At 50.2% G+C, this 19,075-nt stretch overlaps 1 protein-coding gene across 3 annotated transcripts; it reads right to left on the bottom strand.

The window, feature by feature from the left end:
- Window positions 1–524: 524 nt before the first annotated feature.
- On the bottom strand, window positions 525–19,057 carry Pigq (phosphatidylinositol glycan anchor biosynthesis class Q). 3 transcript variants are annotated; one of them, XM_048436094.3, is made up of 11 exons: window positions 18,950–19,057; window positions 12,919–13,618; window positions 8,306–8,437; window positions 8,042–8,162; window positions 6,040–6,166; window positions 5,635–5,788; window positions 5,408–5,519; window positions 4,904–4,984; window positions 4,309–4,423; window positions 2,715–2,776; window positions 525–1,879 (listed from the first exon to the last, which is right to left on the bottom strand). In XM_048436094.3, exons 2-11 carry the CDS (start codon window positions 13,605–13,607, stop codon window positions 1,727–1,729), a joined length of 1,746 nt encoding a protein of 581 aa, XP_048292051.1. In that variant the 5' UTR covers window positions 13,608–13,618; window positions 18,950–19,057; the 3' UTR covers window positions 525–1,726. The 3 variants fall into 3 exon arrangements, with proteins under 3 accessions (XP_048292051.1, XP_048292050.1, XP_085550929.1); XM_048436093.3 differs by lacking the exon at window positions 18,950–19,057 and adding an exon at window positions 17,975–18,134; XM_085694803.2 differs by lacking the exon at window positions 18,950–19,057 and adding an exon at window positions 17,618–17,818.
- Window positions 19,058–19,075: the final 18 nt, after the last annotated feature.

Genomic DNA, 19,075 nt, shown 5'->3' with positions numbered 1-19,075 from the left:
CTCTGCATAACCAGGACAACAGGCCTGGAGTCATCTGAAGACTGCAGATGGTAATGTTAGTTCATATTGGGTGGTGGTGGTGCACGCCTTCAATCCCAGCACTCGGGAGGCAGAGGCAGGCAGATCTTTTAGTCTGAGGCCAGCCTGGTCTACACAGTGAGTTCTGGGACAACTAGTGCTACATAGAGAAACTCTGTCAGTCCAGGTCAGTACTCTGTCATGTACGAAATTCACATACTCAGAGCTCAGAGTAAACACAAAGCATCCCCCCCGACACCCCTTCTCCACCAGACTGTATGCCTGCCCCTAGAACCAGGGTGAGGCTATGGCCAGAAGCCCTGAGGCCCTAGGTTTGTTCATCTAAGATATCTAAGATATCTTCAAGTGCTTAGGGCTGCAGAGACACCCAGCAGTTATTGGAAAAACCTCGGGAAGGAAATGATGGCAGTCGTCATGGAGACAATGCTCCATTCAGCCCACCCACCTAGAGCCTGGCCAGACTTGAATCACACCCAAGCTGATACTCCAAATTCATGAGAGGTTTTTATTGTCACCACAGGGTCAGGATCCATCTTCACCAACACCCTCCATTGGGTGCTTAAGGGTTGCTGTGGCCTAGAGCAAAGGGAAGCAGGCACAGACGAACCAATGTAGATAGTCCTAAATGCCCCTGAGAGACAGGCAGGGCTGGCTGCACCTTTCCTGTCCGCAGTGGACACTTCGAGACCATCAGACAGTGAGGCTTCCTGCCCCCTAGGGACTAGTTCACATGGGATCCTACTAAGTGGCAGGAAACCTTGGCCATTCCACCTCCCCAAGGTCATTCACACACTGAGCCACAAAAGTGCCTGTCCAGATGGGAGCTGTCTGGTCCTGTAAGGAGTCAATGAGAGAAGAAAATATTTTGCCAAAAGGTCTATTCCCACATGGGGCACTCAGCAAGAGAAGGGCAGCCAGGTGGGCAGGTACCCAATTACTCCACATGGTCTGACTTCAAGCAAAGGGCACCCAGCGGCCAATTAGCAGCACCTTCACAAAGCAATCTCCAGGGAGCAGCAACAAGCAAACCCAGTGAAGCACAGAGTGAGGGATTAGTTTGCTGGGGCAGGGGGTCAGGAGCTGCCTCAGTTCCCCAGATGGGAATATTCTGCTGAGGCTTCTGGAGTGTACCAGGTACCCCAGGAGTGCTCCCACCCACTAAAGCAGTCAAGGAAGCCTGCTAGCATATCCAGAGTCTGAGCCCTTCTGGGAAGCAGGCTCAGTGCAATGACTATAGCAAACCAGGGAATCCTCACATAGGTGATGCTAGTGCAGTGATTCTCAACGTGTGGGTTGCAACTCCTTTGGGGGTTGAACGACGCTTTCATAGGGGTTTCCTAAGACCATAGGAAGACACAGATATTTACATTATGATTCATAACAGTAGCAAGATTACAATTATGAAGTAGGAATGAAAATGTAAGTCTGGGTGTCATCATAACACGAAAGGGTCGCAGCATTAGGAAGGTTGAGAACCACTGTGCTAGAGAGATGGCGTGCAGGAATGGAACTGACAGGGCCTGAGAGCTAGAGTAGTAACTCAAAGACGAGGCCTGCCTACATTCAGTACACAGTGTCTAATTGGACAATGTAGGACCTGAGATAAACCACCCATGGTCAGTGCTATCCTGGCAGAGAGGAAGCGCGATGGTTGTGCAGTCGCTATGGGTAGACTGTGTCCAGATCCTCAGTCTTGTTTGTCCTCTCTCTGCCTCCAGGGGTAGATAAGCTCTCCGAAGAACAGCTTTCGGCACAGGGAACCCCAGGAGTGCTTGGGATGGCAGCCAGAGCTAGGCAGGCGGTAGGTGTGCACCACATGGCTATAGGGCAAGGGGTTTATCTGCAAGGAAAGGGTAATTATTAGTAGGGTGGGTGGTCATGGATGCTTCAGCTGTGTCTATAAAGGAAGGTCTTGAGGGTTGGCATCCTGGGCCTGACTGGCCCTCTGGGGAATCTTTGGCTAGGCAATTATAGAGCAAGCCCAGCTAGGCCCTGACAAACTTCTGGCTGTGAGATAGCTAAGTTGACCAGCAGAGAAGCGGGCCACGCAGCACTGATTCCCTGAGAAAGGGATGGTGATGGGGAGCTCCGTGTCCCTTTGGGTCAGTAATGCACTATCCTAGGATCTACTCCGTCTGGGAGCCGGGGAGGATGACCTTGCAGATGCTTCAGCATCTGAAAGACATGACACTTGGACTAGGACCAAGATACAACTCAGCACCTGGTTGGCCACCCCAAAACTCATTCTGCTCCCTCCCACTGGGACCAAGACCCAAGACTTAAACAATGAAAGAGACAGGGGTTCAAGTCCAGCAGGAAGTGACTGCTTATCCTGAGGCCTTTGCTAAGCCATTTCTGCTTCATCATAACCTTGAGCACGATGGGACCCCACTTCACAGGCCAGACTATATATCAATGTCAACTATGTAGACCATAATAGGTGTCCCACAACCCTGAGGGGGAAGCTCTAGACACAGTGAATTATGATACTCAGATGCCTGGGAACCTACCCCTTAGCCCCAGTGGGCCCTTCTACCTGTCTCTGACCTCTGGCTGACATACCACCAAAGCATCACACCAGCTGACCCCAGCTGTCCCAGAACACAGGCAGAACATGGGGAGGGGTGGGGGTGGCGGTCCAGGTCTGAGCAGCAGTGAAGGGTAGGAGTTCTTACCTGCATCAGGAGGCGCAGGGGCCTGCCTGCCTCCTGTTCCAGAACTCTGAATTTCACACCAGCTATAAGAAAAGCAAGGTACTTAAAAAGAAGGTGGCAAATGTCCACCCCCAGTTAGCCTCATTGGTCCCACTGTGAGTTAGCAGAGGCTATTGAGGGCAATTTGTACAATAAAAGCCCCTCTGAGCCCACCCAGGTGGCAGCAGGTCTGTCTAAGCACACATGGTTCTCTTCTCCACCTTTCCCATCTGCCTCTTTGCTGGGTAGCAGATGCCCTATTAATGGTTCAGTGTCTTACGACTTCTAGCTTCTAGGTCTGGCTGATTTGGGGACTCACAGCACCCCTGGCTTGTAGTTTGGGCTCCCAGTCTAGGAAATGCCCAGGAAGAAAGTTCTTTTTTTTTTAAATTTCATTATTTTTGTTTTAGATTTATTTATTTATTATGTAGACAGTGTTCTGCCTGCATGTATGCCTGCAAACCAGAAGAAGGCACCAGATTTCATTACAGATGGTTGTGAGCCACCATGTGGTTGCTGGGAATTGAACTCAGGACCTCTGGAAGAGCAGTCAGTGTTCTTAACCTCTGAGCCATCTCTCCAGCCCCAGGAAGAAAGTTCTTAAAAAAGAGCAGGAAATAGCCAGGCAATAGTGGTGCACTCCCTTAATCCCAGCACTCAGGAGGCAAAAACAGGCAGAGCTCTGAGTTCAATTCAAGGCCAGCGGGGTCTACTACAGAGTGAGTTCCAGGACAGCCAGGACTACACCGAGAAACCCTGTCTAGAAAACAAAAAAAGCAGGAAATGAAGCTTCCTTGAAGCCAGTGCGTGAGAAGGGACAAAACCACGGCCTGCTGAGCAAAGTTACCTATCCTGCCCAAGCTATTGGCTCCAGGCTAGGGAGAAGGCTCTGAATTCCAGGCTGGGTCTGAGTCTCTTGTGGCCCACCTGTGTTTGTGTCTGAGGTAAAGAAGTAGATGCATAGGGCATGTATGCAACATTGCAAATAAGTCTCTTGCCTGGGCCTCCTGAAGTTAATGGAGAAATTAGCTAGAAGGATGTTCTCAAAATGTTTTATAGGCATTCAGCAGCATGAAGATGCTTTCAGGCAGACCTCGGTTCAAAGTCAAGGAACCTGCACGTCCCTATCAGCTAGATTACCCTCAAGGATTCTGGAATCAGAATGCAGAGATTCAGGGGACAGCTTGGGTACTAGGTGATGATTACAGGCAGTGCAGGGTGATCCTCTCACAGTGCAGCAGCCCTCATCCTGGCCTGCTTCCAAGGGCGAGGGTCATCAAAGAGCAGACACATAGCCTATAACCACATGGAGACAGACTCTCCGAGCACAGACCCTGCAACAAGCCTTCCAAACCACAGGAAGAATAAGGCCTTGGGTCTTTGGGTCTCTGAACTTTACTCTTAGGGAGAGAGAGCAGACCGCATGTTCCCAGGGCCAAGTTTATTTTCACTGCTCTGCTCACCCACCCACACCACATAACCAATTTGTTCAGGCAGGAGGCACATGGCGCAGGTGGAAGGCCTGTGGGTATGTTGTACCATCTGTCAGAAGCCAGGCACCCAGCACCCAACTTACCAGCCAGCCTGTAGGGTCGGCAGAGTCGAAGACCAAGGGAGTATAGAGGCAGGGAGTTGATGAGGTCCACAAGTAGATGGATTAGGCCCTGCACAGTGATCACCAGGAGCCGGAGCTGTAGCAAAAGTGACATTCAGGGCCACTAACTGGGGCTGAAGCCACACATTAGACAGGCCCAGGAGGAGAGTAGCCTGAAGGGCTCTTGAGCTACACTCACTAAGGGTGACCAGAGGGTCAGGAAGCATAGACTCCACCCTAAGGAGACTAAAGGGCTGACATCAGGACAGCTGGCACCCCTTGCTAGTAGAGACTGTGCATCCACATTCCTAACACGTATAGAAACCAGGAGGGCCTGAGTCATCCGGGTGTCGCTTATCTCATACTGCCCACCCTGGTGCTCAGCACTAAAGGAGGGCTCTTCTATGATCTCATCTGTCCACTATGGGCCCTGACCTCCCCTGTAGCCAGCCCTCCTCAGGACAGGACCCCCTCCCCCAACTGCTTTAAGACCAGCACATAGTTGGAGAGCGTGACTGGCTCCAGCACTGACTAGACTAAGTTCTGTAGGGTCCAGGGCTGGAGGAACTGGGCTCACCAGGGTGAATACCAGGTAGTACAGAGCAGTGGTAGGCAGCAAGAAGACCAGGATGGTGAAGAGCAAGGTCCCAATGAAAAGCTGTGGGGAACAAGGACACTTGGTTATCACAAGACCCAGACCAAGGGAGGCCACTCCATGACTGGCCACACACACCCATCCTTAAACTGCAGTTGGGATTTTTTTGCCTCCTGAGCCACCAAGGTCAGGAGATGTTCACTTCACCATGAGGGATGTGTCCACATATCCTGTGGACCTGGTGGCTTGTAGGGAAACAGCGAGCAGGGACACAGACAAATAGGAGGTTAGGAAAATGGGTGTATCAGGTCTAGGTAAGCAAATGGAATAAGCCAAAGCAGGCCCTATGTCCACCTGGGGAAAGTCTGCTGGCACCAACCACTAGGCCAGCTGCTGGGAGATTGCTGCAGGACAGCAGTAGGCTGGTCACTGATAGTGTCCAAGTAGCTGCCCTGACAAGGTCAGCAGGCTCAAAGCTGTAGGTACCTGGTCAAGGTCATAGGAACAGGAATCCACCCGCTGGCGCAGAACGTTCCACTTCTTCCCCCGGAACAGACGCCAGAGAGAGGAGAGGCCATAGATCTTCAGGCAGTACAGCCTGTAGGACACAGGCTCATGAGGGCCAGCTGGGGGCCTGTGCCATACCTTACCCATCTGCTCAGACCCTGTTGAGTGCCCATGGCTTAGAAAACTACATGTGAACATATACATACCTGGCACCGTAGACATAGAAGCAGTAGATGTGGAAGGTAAGGAGGGCGATGATGTCCGAAAGGATGGACAGGGCAACAGTCAGTCCTAGGCAGGCTGAGAGGCCCACATGCCACAGGATGTGCTCAATAAAGGGGGACATAAGGTGGATATAGCCTGCAGGATGGAGGTCAGCCGTGAGAAGTGCCCAGCAAGGCACAGGGAGCCCCAGTGCCTGAGAATGGACACCTAACACTTCAAGACACAAGTGAGCACAGACCGAGCCACTGGCCCCAGAATTTGACTTGAGTAGCTGGCCAACACAGTTGGCTTCATACAAATGGGAGGCCAGAAAATGGAAGCAGAGGGGATGGGGCCTGGCTAGGGTGCCCTGCTGGGCTGCCCAACCCTGCCCATTGGGCACTCACTGATCCACAGATGGATGTGGTACAGGAAAAAGCGGCCTAGCACCTGATCCAGTGCCCGATTCATCTTGAGCCCAGCAGGAGCACCCATCAGCCACTGCAGCAGATGCTGGAGCTCCTCAGCCACGCGCTACAGAGACATGGGGCGGGGAAGGGATGACATGGTCACACTGAGGTAAGAGGGCGGGTGGGTTGAGGATTGTCCAATGGGCTCCCACCATAGCCAGTCTATCCGGAGTAGGGCAAAGGCAGCCTGAACATCCTTCCTTCCAAGGTTCAGAATCATGTGTGGGGGGGGGGGGTGGCGGGGCAAGGTCTTACTATGTAGCCCTGGCTGTCCTAGAACTCAGTATGTAGACCAGGATGGCCTCATACTCATGGAGATCTGCCAGCCTCTACCTCCCGAGTGCTGGGATTAAAGGTGTGCACCACCACACCTGGCAAATCATATCTTCTAACATTGCATAGGAGCAGTGCCACTGGACCCTGGCCCTTAGACAATTTCTAAGATCCTGGTCTGAGGCACCTCCCAACAGGCCTGAGTACATAAAGGAATTCCTTGGGCATGTGTCTCCAGGGACATCTACCTCATCCTGATAACTTCCCTTATGCTCACTATCTTGCTACTTTAGCCCTGGAACCATAGGGCCCTAAGTTCGTGATACCTGGGTATGGCTGAGACTGGACTGACCCTGGCTCAATTCAAACCATGCAGGGGAGTCTGAGAATACTGAAGCTCTCAGTCAAAGACCTCTTCTTGTCACTTGCTACCAGAAGTTGAGGTCACCCAGCAATGGCTAGTCCCTCGGGTGAGTGAGAGAGTGTCCAGTCTATCAGGGTCTAGGAAAGCAAGTGGGAGCACTGGAAAGCAGGGCACTCAGAGAAAAGACAAATCAAGTTCAATAAACAGCAGAGGGACTTCAACAGTAAGCAGGAAAACTGGTCCTGGTTGCCAGGATGGAGTGCTAGTCAATGGCCATAGTGGGGGAAGCTAGGAGGTTAAGGGATGCTCTACTCGGTCACCAAGGTGAAGCCACAGGAGTACCTCCTGTATCCTATATGTTCTTCCCAAATCCTTTTGAACTCTGTGCAAGAGTCTTAGGAGCAGTAGGGAAGAGCAAAATCTTTATAAATAGGACTTATTTAATATTTAAGAGATAAAAGCCTGGCAGCGGAAAGAGATCCACTTTTTAATTAAATATTTATGACTTTTTATATTTTTTTTTTGCAATTTTGCAAAAAGAAGAATTCAGACAAAGATGGCCAAGAACCAGAATTTAGAAACAGCCTAACCCCTTCTGCCCCAACCTCAGCTTCTCTTTCCTATTGGGAAGACCTCCATATATGTCATAATTCAGGAAACTGAGGGGAGCCCACTACTGCCTCCAGATTCCAGGCCTGGCAACAAACAGACCTGGCATACAGCTGCACTGAAGGATCAGAGAGTGAGCCCATGGGGAGACCTTGAAGGCTTCCGCAGGAGAGATAGACATGGCTTTGGCTCTATTGAAGATGAGATGGAGAACTGAAAAGTTCCGAGGCTCGGTGGAAATGAGGAGGTAGAGGAGAGCAGGAGGGACCAGTATGGATGTGCTGCACATGTCATGCATGGGAATGCTGGGAGCACAGAGGACAGGTCTGGGCCTCTTGTTTCCAGGGTAAGAGCAATCTGGAAGTAGTGACTGGCCAGTAGTCTGGCCCGTCCAACAACAGCCCAGAGCACTGAGGTGTCCCAAGGCTGGCTTTCATCAAGATCAGCTGAGCACAGAAAAGGGTTCCATGAAAGCCTCAACCACAAGTGGCCTCCAGACACTGCCACCTTCAAGAAGGGGCAGCAATGCTGCTCTGAGAGATACAGGTACCAAGAGCACCTAGGGAATGTGTCAGGCTAGGGCCCAGGAATGTGTCTGGGGTGAGGACAGGGAATAGCTGCTACTACAGCTAAAGCACTGCCTAGGAGGATTCCCCATCCTCAGGATGCTGGGTATCACCCAAATCTACTCACATCAGCAACAGGGACAAGGGCGTTGGCCAGCTGTCCAATTTGGTTATTGCTGTGGAGCCAAGAGAGCAGCAGCAGGCCAAGGGCCACATCCAACAGCACAGAAACCAGCATGTTGGCCTTCCTGGAAGCAAAATGAGGGAAAGCAGCTGAGAGACAGCTAGACACAGCCTGTGACCCAAGAGAGGCCTGGCTGGAGGCACAATGCAGAGCAGAGGTGGAGAAGAGGCTGGGTCATACTACCCTTCCTTGGAAAGGAAACCATACCTCATTAGCTGCATGGGACTCTGGGCTTTCTCTGTGCTAAAGATGAATGAGAGGTGTTTCAGTCGGTGCCGGAGTTGTTCACAAGTGGAGAGCTTGCTTCTGATGAAAGAAAGGGGCCACAGCTTCCACAGCCTGGGGAGAATATAAAGGGCTAAGAATATAAGGGCTCCAGCCTTCAGTTCCTTGGTTTTCCAGCCAAGGTTCCTCACTCTAGAGAGGAAGGGCTAAATACACTCACCTGAGCTCTTTGGTTCCACTCCAAAGCTCAGCAAGGCCCAGGCAAGTATGAAAGTCAACATGACCAAGCAAGGATGCATAGGTGTGAAATGCACAGCACCCTCTTGAGACACCCCCCACCCCCGCCGTCCCACTCCAGTGAGCTTACTGTCACTACAAACCTTGACCCGCTCACAGAGCCTCAGGCAAACCTGAGCCTACCAGCCAATATAAGGATGAGTCTCGGGCCTGGAGGTGGTGGTATATGCCTTTAATCCCAGAATTAAAGTAGAGACAGGCAGATCTCTGTGAGTTCAAGGCCAGCCTGGTCTACAAAGTGGGTTCCAGGACAGCCAGGGCTGTTACACAAAGAGACCTTGTCTCAAAAAACAAAACAAAACAAAAAACAAAAACAAAACAAAAAAAGTCTCAAAATGGCTAAAAGTGAGTCAGGAGTGGTGGCACATGCCTTTAATCCCAGTACTCAGGAGGCAGACAGATCTCTGAGTTTGAGGCCAGCTTGATCAGGGCTACCTATCGAAGGCCATGGAAGCATACAAGTATACAGAAGGTGATAACTAGTGTTCGGATGTCAATCCACCAGAGGAATGATTCTCTGATGGAGAATCCCATCCAGGCAGGGCCTGCAGGACCACCAACTCTGAAAACTGTTGCTCCTGTCTGTAATTTCACACTTGCTAAAGCAGCTATGGTGTCTCTCCATACCTGCACTGTATTGTGTAATCTCACAAAATATGTATGTATAATCTCATGATTGCATATCAATCTTTTTGTTTGTTTTTCAAGACAGGATTTCTCTGTGTAGCCCTAGCTGTCCTGGAACTTTGTAGACCAGGCTGGCCTCGAACTAAAATCCACCTGCCTCTGCCTCCCAAGTGCTGGGATTAAAGGTTTGTGCCACCACTGCCTGGCTTATGATTGCATCTCAATATTATGGGCACATATATCTGTGGGTGGACAGGAAGATGACTTCCTATTAAGTTGTATGTTTTAGATATATAGAAAACACACTAGGATATGCTTCATAACTAGAGCTATTGTCCCATGAGAACTGTAGACACTTAGAAGCCTGCTTTGTTCCTTTTACTCTGACTCATATCAGAAAACAACAATTTCTCCTCAATTTAGACAAACTATACACAATTAGCTCATTTTTACTTCAGAGCAAGTTCAAACTAGACTAAAGGTTTTTGTATATGATCTTAAGTTAAAAACTTTACACTTATGCACAAGGTCAGAATCACAGGTGTCTAACCAAGGTTATTAACACAAAGAAGCCTAAAAAATCATGCCAATTCTTTGCTTGCTGATAAAAGAACTATGTCTTAGGGCTGGAGAGATGGCTCAGAGGTAAAGAGCACTGGCTGCTCTTCCAGAGATCCTGAGTTCAATTCCCAGCAACCACATGGTGGTTCACAACCATTTGTAATAAGATCTGGTGTCCTTTTCTGGCCTACAGGATACATGCAGGAAGAACCCTGTATACATAATAAATAAAAATCTTTTTAAAAAAATGAACTATGTCTAGCAGCTTGTCTCACTGGGCACTGTGTCCCTGGCTTCTGGTCACAGTCTTACACCAGAAACCTTGAAATTCTGTGTTGCCATGGTAAATGGCTCTGCCCTCATCAGTCATCCAAGGAATGTGCTATGACCAGTGAGATGTGACCCTTGTAACTTTTTTTACTGCCTTAAACCTCCTGTAAAAAAAAAATTATTTTTTAGGCTAGATGAAAAAGGAAGCAAGAAGAATTGGAACAGAATTGAAACAAAAGAGAACTAGAAGCTGCCGAGGTAGAATCGGAGCCAGCAGAATAGAGAACATGGCTCAAACAGCACATGTGGAAGTTACTCTGTAACCTTCAGATTAGAAATGTCCTAAATTCCTTTAGCTACACTGAGGCTTCTGACTTGAACCCTGCAGGTAGTCTTGGGAGCTGGATTCACAAGCTACCGTTAGCTACCCAGCCTTTAATTCCAGCACTTGGAAGATAGAAACAGGTGGATCTCTATAAGTTCAAAGACATCCTGGTCATAGAACAAGTTTCAGAACATTCATGGCTACACAGAGAAACCCTTTCTCAAAAGAAAGAAAGAAAGAGAGAAAGAAAGAAAAAAAAGGAAGGAAGAAAAGAAAGGAAGGAAGGAAGAAAGAAGAAAGAAAAAGGGCCCCCCAAACAGGGATTAGGTCACCTCCCACCAACCCAGGACTTTCCCTGCATACTAGATAGTAACCCAGCTCAGCAAGGTTCTGCTGGGCTTTCCAGCAAGACTGAATTCCTTACAAAGGAGGCATGGAAATGTTTCCACAGATGCTCTCACAATGAGAGATACCTCTGAGCCAAGGAGGAAGTGCTTGACAGCACCTGGGCTGCACCCATGTGAGCCAGGACATGCATGGAGGAGCACAACGGGTAGCATCAGGAGCCATATTCCCACGTAGAGCCCTGCTGGAGGGGGGAGGGACCTAAGGACTCCTGGGACACAGAGCTGTGTGTAACCTTGGTGCGGGGAGCAGGACTTGACCTTGGAAGATTTAAAGGCCCCTCTTCCACAGAGCAGCCTCAACAGAGCCTTCCCTTTCAAATAGCCAACCACAGTGACCTCTCACTGACCATGTAAAACTCCCAGAGTTCAAGTCAGTCCTTCATGGTCCAGGCTCACAACACCGTTGGGGCTGGTTGAGAAGGGCACAAAGTCATGAAGGGTAGAGGAGCTTGACTCTGTAGTGACAGCCTTGCCAGTACACCAGCATCATAACATAATTTTGAGACAGGGTTTCTCTACAGCTTTTAGAGACTATCCTGGAACTTGCTCTGTAGACCAGATTGGCCTCGACCTCACAGAGATCTGTGTGTCTCTGCCTCCTGAGTGCAGGGATTAAAGTGTGCCACCACTGCCCAGCAACCACTGACTCTTGCTTGATGGGTAGGCTGCTGTCTGTAATCAATAACAAGCATCTCTTCAGTTTTCTTGAGTCCCCTGAGAGGATAAAGAAAACTAGAACTTCTCTGATTTAATGGTACCTGGGCCCAGAAAAACCTCCACCTTATTAATTCTAAGGTTGCCAAAAAGTCTCCACCATACATCAAGATAGCCTGAGCAGCTCCTCCAACCTAAAATGTATCCTCGGGGCTGGAGAGATGGCTCAGTGGTTAAGAGCACTGGCTGCTCTTCCAGAGGTCCTGAGTTCAATTCCCAGCAACCACATGGTGGCTCACAACCATCTGTAATGAGTGCCCTCTTCTGGCATGTGACCATACATGGAGGCAGAATGTTGTATACATAATGAAGAAATAAATTTTTAAAAAAATGTATCCTCATAGGTTACCCAGGGCTCTCTTTCTGGGAACGTATCCGAAGGTCCCTAGAGCCCCTGGAAAGTGGAAAGGTCAGCTGGACCCCAGGCCAGGCCAGGAAGGGGAGTGCTGGTCCTTATGGGCAGCGGCACCGAGAAAAATGTCCTCCTAGGCGGAATAGATAGCTAAGCTGCCAGATTGCTTGCCCAGCATGGTGGTGGTGCGCACCTTTAATCCCAGCACTCTGGGGGCAGAGGGAAGTGGATCTGTGAGTTCGAGGCCAGGCTGGTCTACATAAAGAGCTCCAGGGCAGTCATAACTACGTAGGGCACACTGTCCCCACCCCAAAAAAGCTAAAGGTCATCTATGGCTACATAGAAAATTTGTGCCCAGCTTGAGATATACATAAAAACCATCTTATTTCATAAAGAGAGGCAGAGTTGAGAAAGTTAAGAGAGAACACTGAGAGAAAGGGGCCCCCAGGCTCTCATTCACAAGCTAAACTATGGTGCTACCCGGCACTCCGGACTTAGGAATTTTTCCAAATCTCTAGAGAGCCTAGGTGAGGACTACCATCCCAGGCAACTGACCGGCCTAGAGAGGAACTACATCAGCCGATGAAGCCAGCTGTGGGGAGGACAGAGAAGCAGGGGAGTGGGCAGCTCTATGTCCTCACAGGCCAAACAACTCCAGGAAGGGCAGATAGTGTCCTTTAATCCAAGCACTCCCAGAAGAAAGAGAGGCAGAGTTTGCGGCCAGCCTGGTCTACTTAGTGAGTTTCAGGCCAGCCAAAGCCACATAGCTGGGATGCTGTCTTAAAACAAACAAACAAATAAACAAAACCAATCACAGGTTCCAGGGGGACAATGCTGGACAGGAAGTGACACAGGAACAGCAGCCTCTACTAGGACATCCTCTGAGATGCAAAAGGAGGAAAGGCAAGATGAGACCTGGCTCCCAGAATAAGCACCTCAGGATGAACTCTCTGGCTGTCAATGTCACTATACATGGAAGGGAGAGACCATGATTCTCAGGGGATCAACTTCTTGCTCTACCTGTCCAGTCTGTTGTACCTACCAGCTAGCACTAGCTGCTGAGAGCAGGGACAACAGAGAAGCCAGCAGCAGGCAGACAGGCCCCGAAGCCCGCTTCGCCAACTCCACAAGTATGCTCGCCTCCATGCCCTCTGACTGCCAGTGGCTCAGGCGGACCGGGCCCTCATCAAACTGGTCATTTTGGAAGAGCAGCTCACTGCGCGCCACTGTGTCAAAGATGTCAGCTAGGCCTCCACTGCTGGCTGTGGCCTCTCCATCCTGGCAGTCAGGCAATACTGCTGGGGGATGCAGCCAGGAGAGCAGCAGCTTGCGCTGGTCGTAGAAGATGAGCATGACCTGGTCGTCAGAGGGTGTGCCCAGAGTGGTGGACATCTGATGGTAAGTGGCCTTGCAGCTCCAGAACCTGGTACCCCTCTCCCGGCATAGCTGCAACCAGGGATCATGGGAGAAGATGGCACCTAGGCCCTCTAGGAAATGCCCCAGGCTCTCCTCAGGTTCCTGCTGACGGTGGCACCAGGTGCCTAGCACAGCCACTTGTACTTGGCTGGCCTTCTGCACCTGAGCCAGGAGCTTCTTGACTTGGATGGGGATGAAGGGAAAGTGCACCACAGCCAGGATCACAGCACTATTCTGCTCCGGGACCCATCGTCCCACTAGCAGGCCACTGTCTGCCGAGGCACAGCACGTGGGGAAGAAGGCCTTGAGCACCATGCCGGGGGGCCCTGGAAGAGAAGAGAGAGTTGGTTTAGAGCTACTGCCACTCTGTGGCTGCTAGATGCTGTGCCAGGCATATTCATCTGGCCACAGGTTGGGAAAGCACAGTTGTGGATTTGGTGGCAGAGATTGGGTCATGGCTCTGCATCTCACAGAGACTGAACTCTTCCAAGCACTGACCTAGGAAGAAGCACTATGTGTGTGATGGCAAGCTACTGCCTCCTTACGTTCAGAAACAAGCAGCCTGAAGCAGGGCAAAGTAAGGTTCCCAGATATATGCCACTGATAACAGGAGGGGACTGAGCCTGAGGTCTTTTAGGACCTAATGAGAAAGGATTCCTTGGTGTTTCATAGGTAAATGCACACAGTGTGAGCACGTACACAAATCCTAACTTTAACAAACCAGAAGCCAGCTGTAAGGCACACTTGTAATTCCAGTAGTGGAGAGGTGGAGGCAGGTGTACCAGGAGTTCGAGGCCAGTCTTTAAGAAAGGAGAGAGAGAGAGAGAGAGAGAGAGAGAGGAAGAAGAAGAAGAAGAAGGAGGAGGAGGAAGAAGAGGAGGAGGAGGAGGAGGAGGAGGAGGAAGAGGAGGAGGAGAAGGAGGAGGAGGAGGAGGAGGAGGAGGAGGAGAAGGAAGAGGAGGAGGAGGAGGAGAAGGAAGAGGAGGAGGAGAAGGAGGAGGAAGAGGAGGAAGAGAAGGAGGAGGAGGAGGATGAGGAGAAGGAGGAAACAGAAGAAAGGTGGCTCTTGACTATAGTTTCTGTACTTTCTGTACTCTGAGGGCTAAAGCGGGAAGATCACTATGAGTTCGAAGCCAGCCTGGTCTACACATGAGGAATACAAAATAAGGCATCAACTCAAATAACAACAAACAGGATTTACTTAACCAAGAATTAAGAAAAAAGTTTAAAACCTGGACTGAAGAGCTAGCTCAGGGGTTAGGAGTACTTGTTGTTTTTGCAGAGGACGGACCTGGGTTTGATTCCCAACACCCATATGGTAGCTCACAACCATCCATAGCTCCAGTTCTAGCAGATCCATGGGCACCAGGCACACATGTGATGCACATACGTACATGCACGCAAAACCTCATACACATTAAGTAAATAAATCTTAAAAAAAATAGTAGATCTGTTTGGAGGACGAGGAATTTTTTTTTCTTTCTATGTTTTATTCTATGTTTATTGGTGTTTTGTCTGCATGTATGTCTGTGTGAGAGTATCAGAAACCCTGGAGTTAGAGATAGTTGTGAGCTGCCAGTGGGTGCTGGGAATTAAACCTAGGTCCTCTGGAAAAGCAGCCAGTGCTCTTAACCTGCTGAGCCATCTCTCCAGCTCAGGACGGTTTTCAAAGGTAGAGTGCTTGCCTAGCATGACCAGCATTCTGAGTTTGATCTTCAATAACACTAATAATAATAATAATAATAATAATAATAATAATAATAATAATAATAAACAAAATAAAAGCAAATGAAACAAATTTGTTTGGGGCTCAGAAAAACCAGATGCACACATACAGTACTGGTCCTAGAACTGGGTCTAGGGCCTAGAACTCAGAGGGAATCTCTCCTGAGCAGCGAACATGTCCTCCTGCCCTTGGGGTCAGAGAACAGATCAGGCGGGAGGAATGTAAATTCAAGAGTCAGATTAAGGCTGACCAGGTCAATGTAGTGAGAATTCTGTCTTAAAAAGGAAAAAAGGCAAGTCAGGCAGTGGTGGCGCGCGCCTTTACTCCCACCCAGCACCTGGGAAGCAGAGGCAGGCGGATCTCTGTGAATTTGAGGCCAGCCTGATCTACATACAGAGCAAGTTTCAGGACAGGCTCCAAAGCTACAGAGAAACCCTGTAAAACCAAAAAACCAAAAAGAAAGGGGCCTGCAGAGCTGCCTCTACTCTCTCTTCTGCCCCCCCACCCCCAGGTACTTTTGGGTAGTATTCATCTTCCTCTGGAATTCCTGTCAGACAGACCAAGATGGGACTCTCCATGGAGAATGCCAACATATTTTCTCTGAGGGGGAACACCAGCCTTCCTGGTCTCTCAGGATCTTTTTTGTTTGTTTGCTTTGTTTTTGTTTTTCGAGACAGGGTTTTTCTGTAACAGCCCTAGCTGTCCTGGAACTCACAGAGATCTGCCAGCCTTTGCCTCCCAAGTGCTGAAGTTAAAGGCATACGCCACCACCGCCCAGTGCTTCTCAGGATCTTGATGAACACCAAGAACCACCACAGCAGCTACAAATTCTTTATTCTGTGGCCCCTGCATCTTTCCCTCTACACCCTCTGACTGCCAGTGGCTCAGGTAGAACGGGCCCTCATCAAAGTAGTCATTTTGGAAGAGCACCTCACTGTGAGCCATCGTGACAAAGATGTCAGCCAGGCTTCCAGTGCTGGCTGTGGTCTCTCCATCCTGGTAGCCAGGCAGTACTGTTGGTAGATGCAGCCAGGAGAGTAGCTATTTGGGGGTTGTGGGATTCCTCATCAGCATTCCTGTTAAACCGACCTGCTGGGTGGTTAGCAGGGTTGGGGTGCAACTGCTTTTTCTTAGACACTACCCCATCTTTCCAGTGTGAAGGACACAGCAATCCTGAGCAAAGACACCCCCCCCCTCCAGTTTTGGATCCTTTCCTGAGGAAGCATAGATCTTGCGATGAACCCAAGCTTCCTGGCCCATGGTTCACGCAAAACCTTTTGGACATGATGGGTACTCATCCCACAGACAAACGCCCAGGGCTTGAGGGACCTACGTGCAGCTGCTCCCCTCCCTCCAGGTAAGCCAGCCCATAGAAGACCTTGCACGAACAACTTAAGAAAAGGTTTTTGTTTTTCTAAAACTGAGGGTTAGACCTAGGGTCTCATATGAGCTCTGAGCCCAGCCCAAAGCTGAGAGCTCTAAAGGGGACGGTCAATTCAGCACAGCCCAAGTTTTTCTGGAACAACCCTGCAATGATACACCAGCTCAGTGAAATACCATCTGACTCTCCTGGGGAACACTTCACAGGAACCAGGGGAAAATGCTCCAACAGTGTGGGGAGAGAAATGCCCTTGGTCTGATTATAAACAGATGTTGGGGAGGGGCTAGTTTTGAATCTGCTCACAATGAGTGAATTCAATGAGCTGTACACATAATTTGTACACATCCTTTCTGTAGAGAATGCTTCACTTAAAGTTTACCTTAAAAAAAAAGCAAAGCAAAACAAAACAAAAAGCATCTCAGATCAAAAGAAAAAGGCAGATGCAGATGTTGGTGTTCTGATCTGTGGGGTACTGGGAGAACTCAAAGTAGTTATGGGGCAAATTCCCACTCTCACTCCCAGCTCGGCTTCCAGAACTACTGAAGTGTGCTTTCACTGGGCTGCTGGGATTCCAGCAGCAGAAAAAGATGAAAGAGCAGGCAATCGATACAAGAGAAGGTGAGAGGCTGGAGAGAGAAAGAAGGCAGAAACCTGGGCAGTGCAAACATCTTTAAAGATTAAAAGAACAGCCCAAACCTGGATAAGCTGCCTGTGCTAGGAAGGAGCCAGTTCTACAACAGCCCATTCCCGGATGGGTTTAATAAAAAGAGGCCTCAGGAAGTCTCTTCGTCGAACTCCCAGTCAGACTTCAGTAGAAGCAGAACTACTGCTTACCTCCCCTGCATGGACAGGCTTGAGGGATGGCTCAGTTAAGAGAGACCAGGGACACATCATAGCTAGCTGAAACTCTCCTTTGTGAATCTTAGCGAGGAAGGTTCACATTGGCCTTTGAACATTCCAAGTTCAAAACAACCAAAAACAAAATAAAAACTACTTTTCTGGCTGGGGATGTAATTCAGGTGGTAGGGTGCTTGCTTAGCTTGCTGGAGATCCTGTACTCAGTCCCCAAAACCTCACAAACCAGGTAATAGCAGTACGTGTCTGTCACAGGGAAGTGGAGGCAGGAAGAAAAAAAAAAGTCAAGGTCATCCATTGCTATTCTGGGACTTTGAGGTCAATCTGGGCTACAAGAGAACCTGTCCAGAAACACTTTCTTGCCTGTGTGAATCTTTCCTTTTTCATTTCACAAGGAGATGGTAAATCTGTTTCCGATCTTTACTGGGGTCAAGGACAAGCATGAGCCTCTCCGCCGGTGCTCCAGGAATCTTCCAGTTAGTCCCCGCCTGGTGGGGAGGAGGGGCCGCTCGGCGCCCTCAAGCTCAGGACTGCAGGCCAGACCCACAACGGGTGCCGCCGAGCCTGGAGGTCGGCTGCGGAGTGGCCGCCGCTCTCTCCACTCCGGCCTCCTGATCTCCCATCTCAGAGTATTGGAAGACAGGCACTGAGGACCAAGAGGCCTGCGCTGCCTCGGGATTTCCTCCTTCTCTCCCGGCCCCGCCGCCCACTAGTGCTCACCGGCTGCGTCCCTGTGCCGCGTCCCCGAGTGGTAGGGAAGGGACTGGGTTGGGCACCACGTCTGGCGGGCCCGGGAGGACGAAGGTGCTCGAGGCCCCCAGGCCCGCCGCGGGACATCAGCCCCATTTCCGCCGGCTCCGCGCGTTGCCGCGCGACGGTCCAGTCTCCAATAGTGCCCGGGCTGTTCACCAACTGAGCCCGAGAGTTCCGCGTGCGCGGTTCCAGCCATCAAACTTACGTCCGCCTTAACTGTTCTGAAAGACTGGGTGAAACCAGCCTTTAGGGACCCAGATCGCTTTATTCTCACCTTCATGCCCTACCTAGGCTCCTAAGTCCCGGGCGTTCCCATCTGTCTCTCTACATTGCAGGTAGGGTGCACGCCGACATATTTGGGCCGCCTAGTCCGAGAAAAACGCAGCAACTAGTGTTTATTGAGCATCCACTTACACGCAAAGATCTTACTTTGTCCATTAATCCCCCACAACATAATGATCAGGGCATAATTGGGATAACCTGGAGGGGCGACAGGTGTGGTGGTATAACCACGGATCTCAATGTCCAGATGACAGACTGGGTGTGCCACCCCATACCCTGAAGGGGCGAAAGCAAATGCTTTTTTCTTGCTCCTTCCCACATGAAGATCAGGACTGAAACCCGGATTCTCACTGAGTAAGCCCCCCACCTCCCCTTCTCTCTCTCTCTCTCTCTCTCTCCTCTCTCTCTCTCTCTCTCCCTCCTCCCCTTCCAGATCTCATTTGTAATATGGGAGGGAAGGCTACTGTTTTCCTGTCTTGAATGAAAAGGCCATCCAGAACCCTCCCAGTACCCCACCCAAGAGCTCAAGAGTGGTTCGGACCCGGATTGCAAGAGAAACTGAAGGCATCTTCCAAAAGGGCCATGTCCAGGAGAGCACCTTGAGACCCAACCCTTGCCATGTGCTCCTTCCAGGACTTGGCCCCCTAATTTGCCCCTTACCTCTGTTGGGTCCAGAGTTGTCACTGGAGGCTCAAGAATGGGGATGTCTCTGAGGGTGTGGGGGGCACTAAGACCACACCCTTGCCCCAAGCTGCACAACCCAACCTAGCCACACCCTCCCTCCCT

Source organism: Myodes glareolus, chromosome 9 (genome assembly GCF_982192425.1).
Source record: "Myodes glareolus chromosome 9, mMyoGla1.1, whole genome shotgun sequence".
Taxonomy (NCBI): Eukaryota; Metazoa; Chordata; class Mammalia; order Rodentia; family Cricetidae; genus Myodes; species Myodes glareolus.
Note: the sequence above shows the minus strand (reverse complement) of the source record. Positions and strands in the feature narration are given on the sequence as shown.

Coding starts and splice junctions, on each gene's coding strand:
- Pigq (XM_048436094.3), bottom strand. CDS start 13,607: ATGGTGCTCAAGGCCTTCTTCCCCACGTGCTGTGCCTCGGCAGACAGT. Junction 8,163..8,305: donor AGTCCCATGCAGCTAATGAG/GTATGGTTTCCT, acceptor TTTTGCTTCCAG/GAAGGCCAACATGCTGGTTT. Junction 4,424..4,903: donor ACTACCTGGTATTCACCCTG/GTGAGCCCAGTT, acceptor CTTTTGCTACAG/CTCCGGCTCCTGGTGATCAC.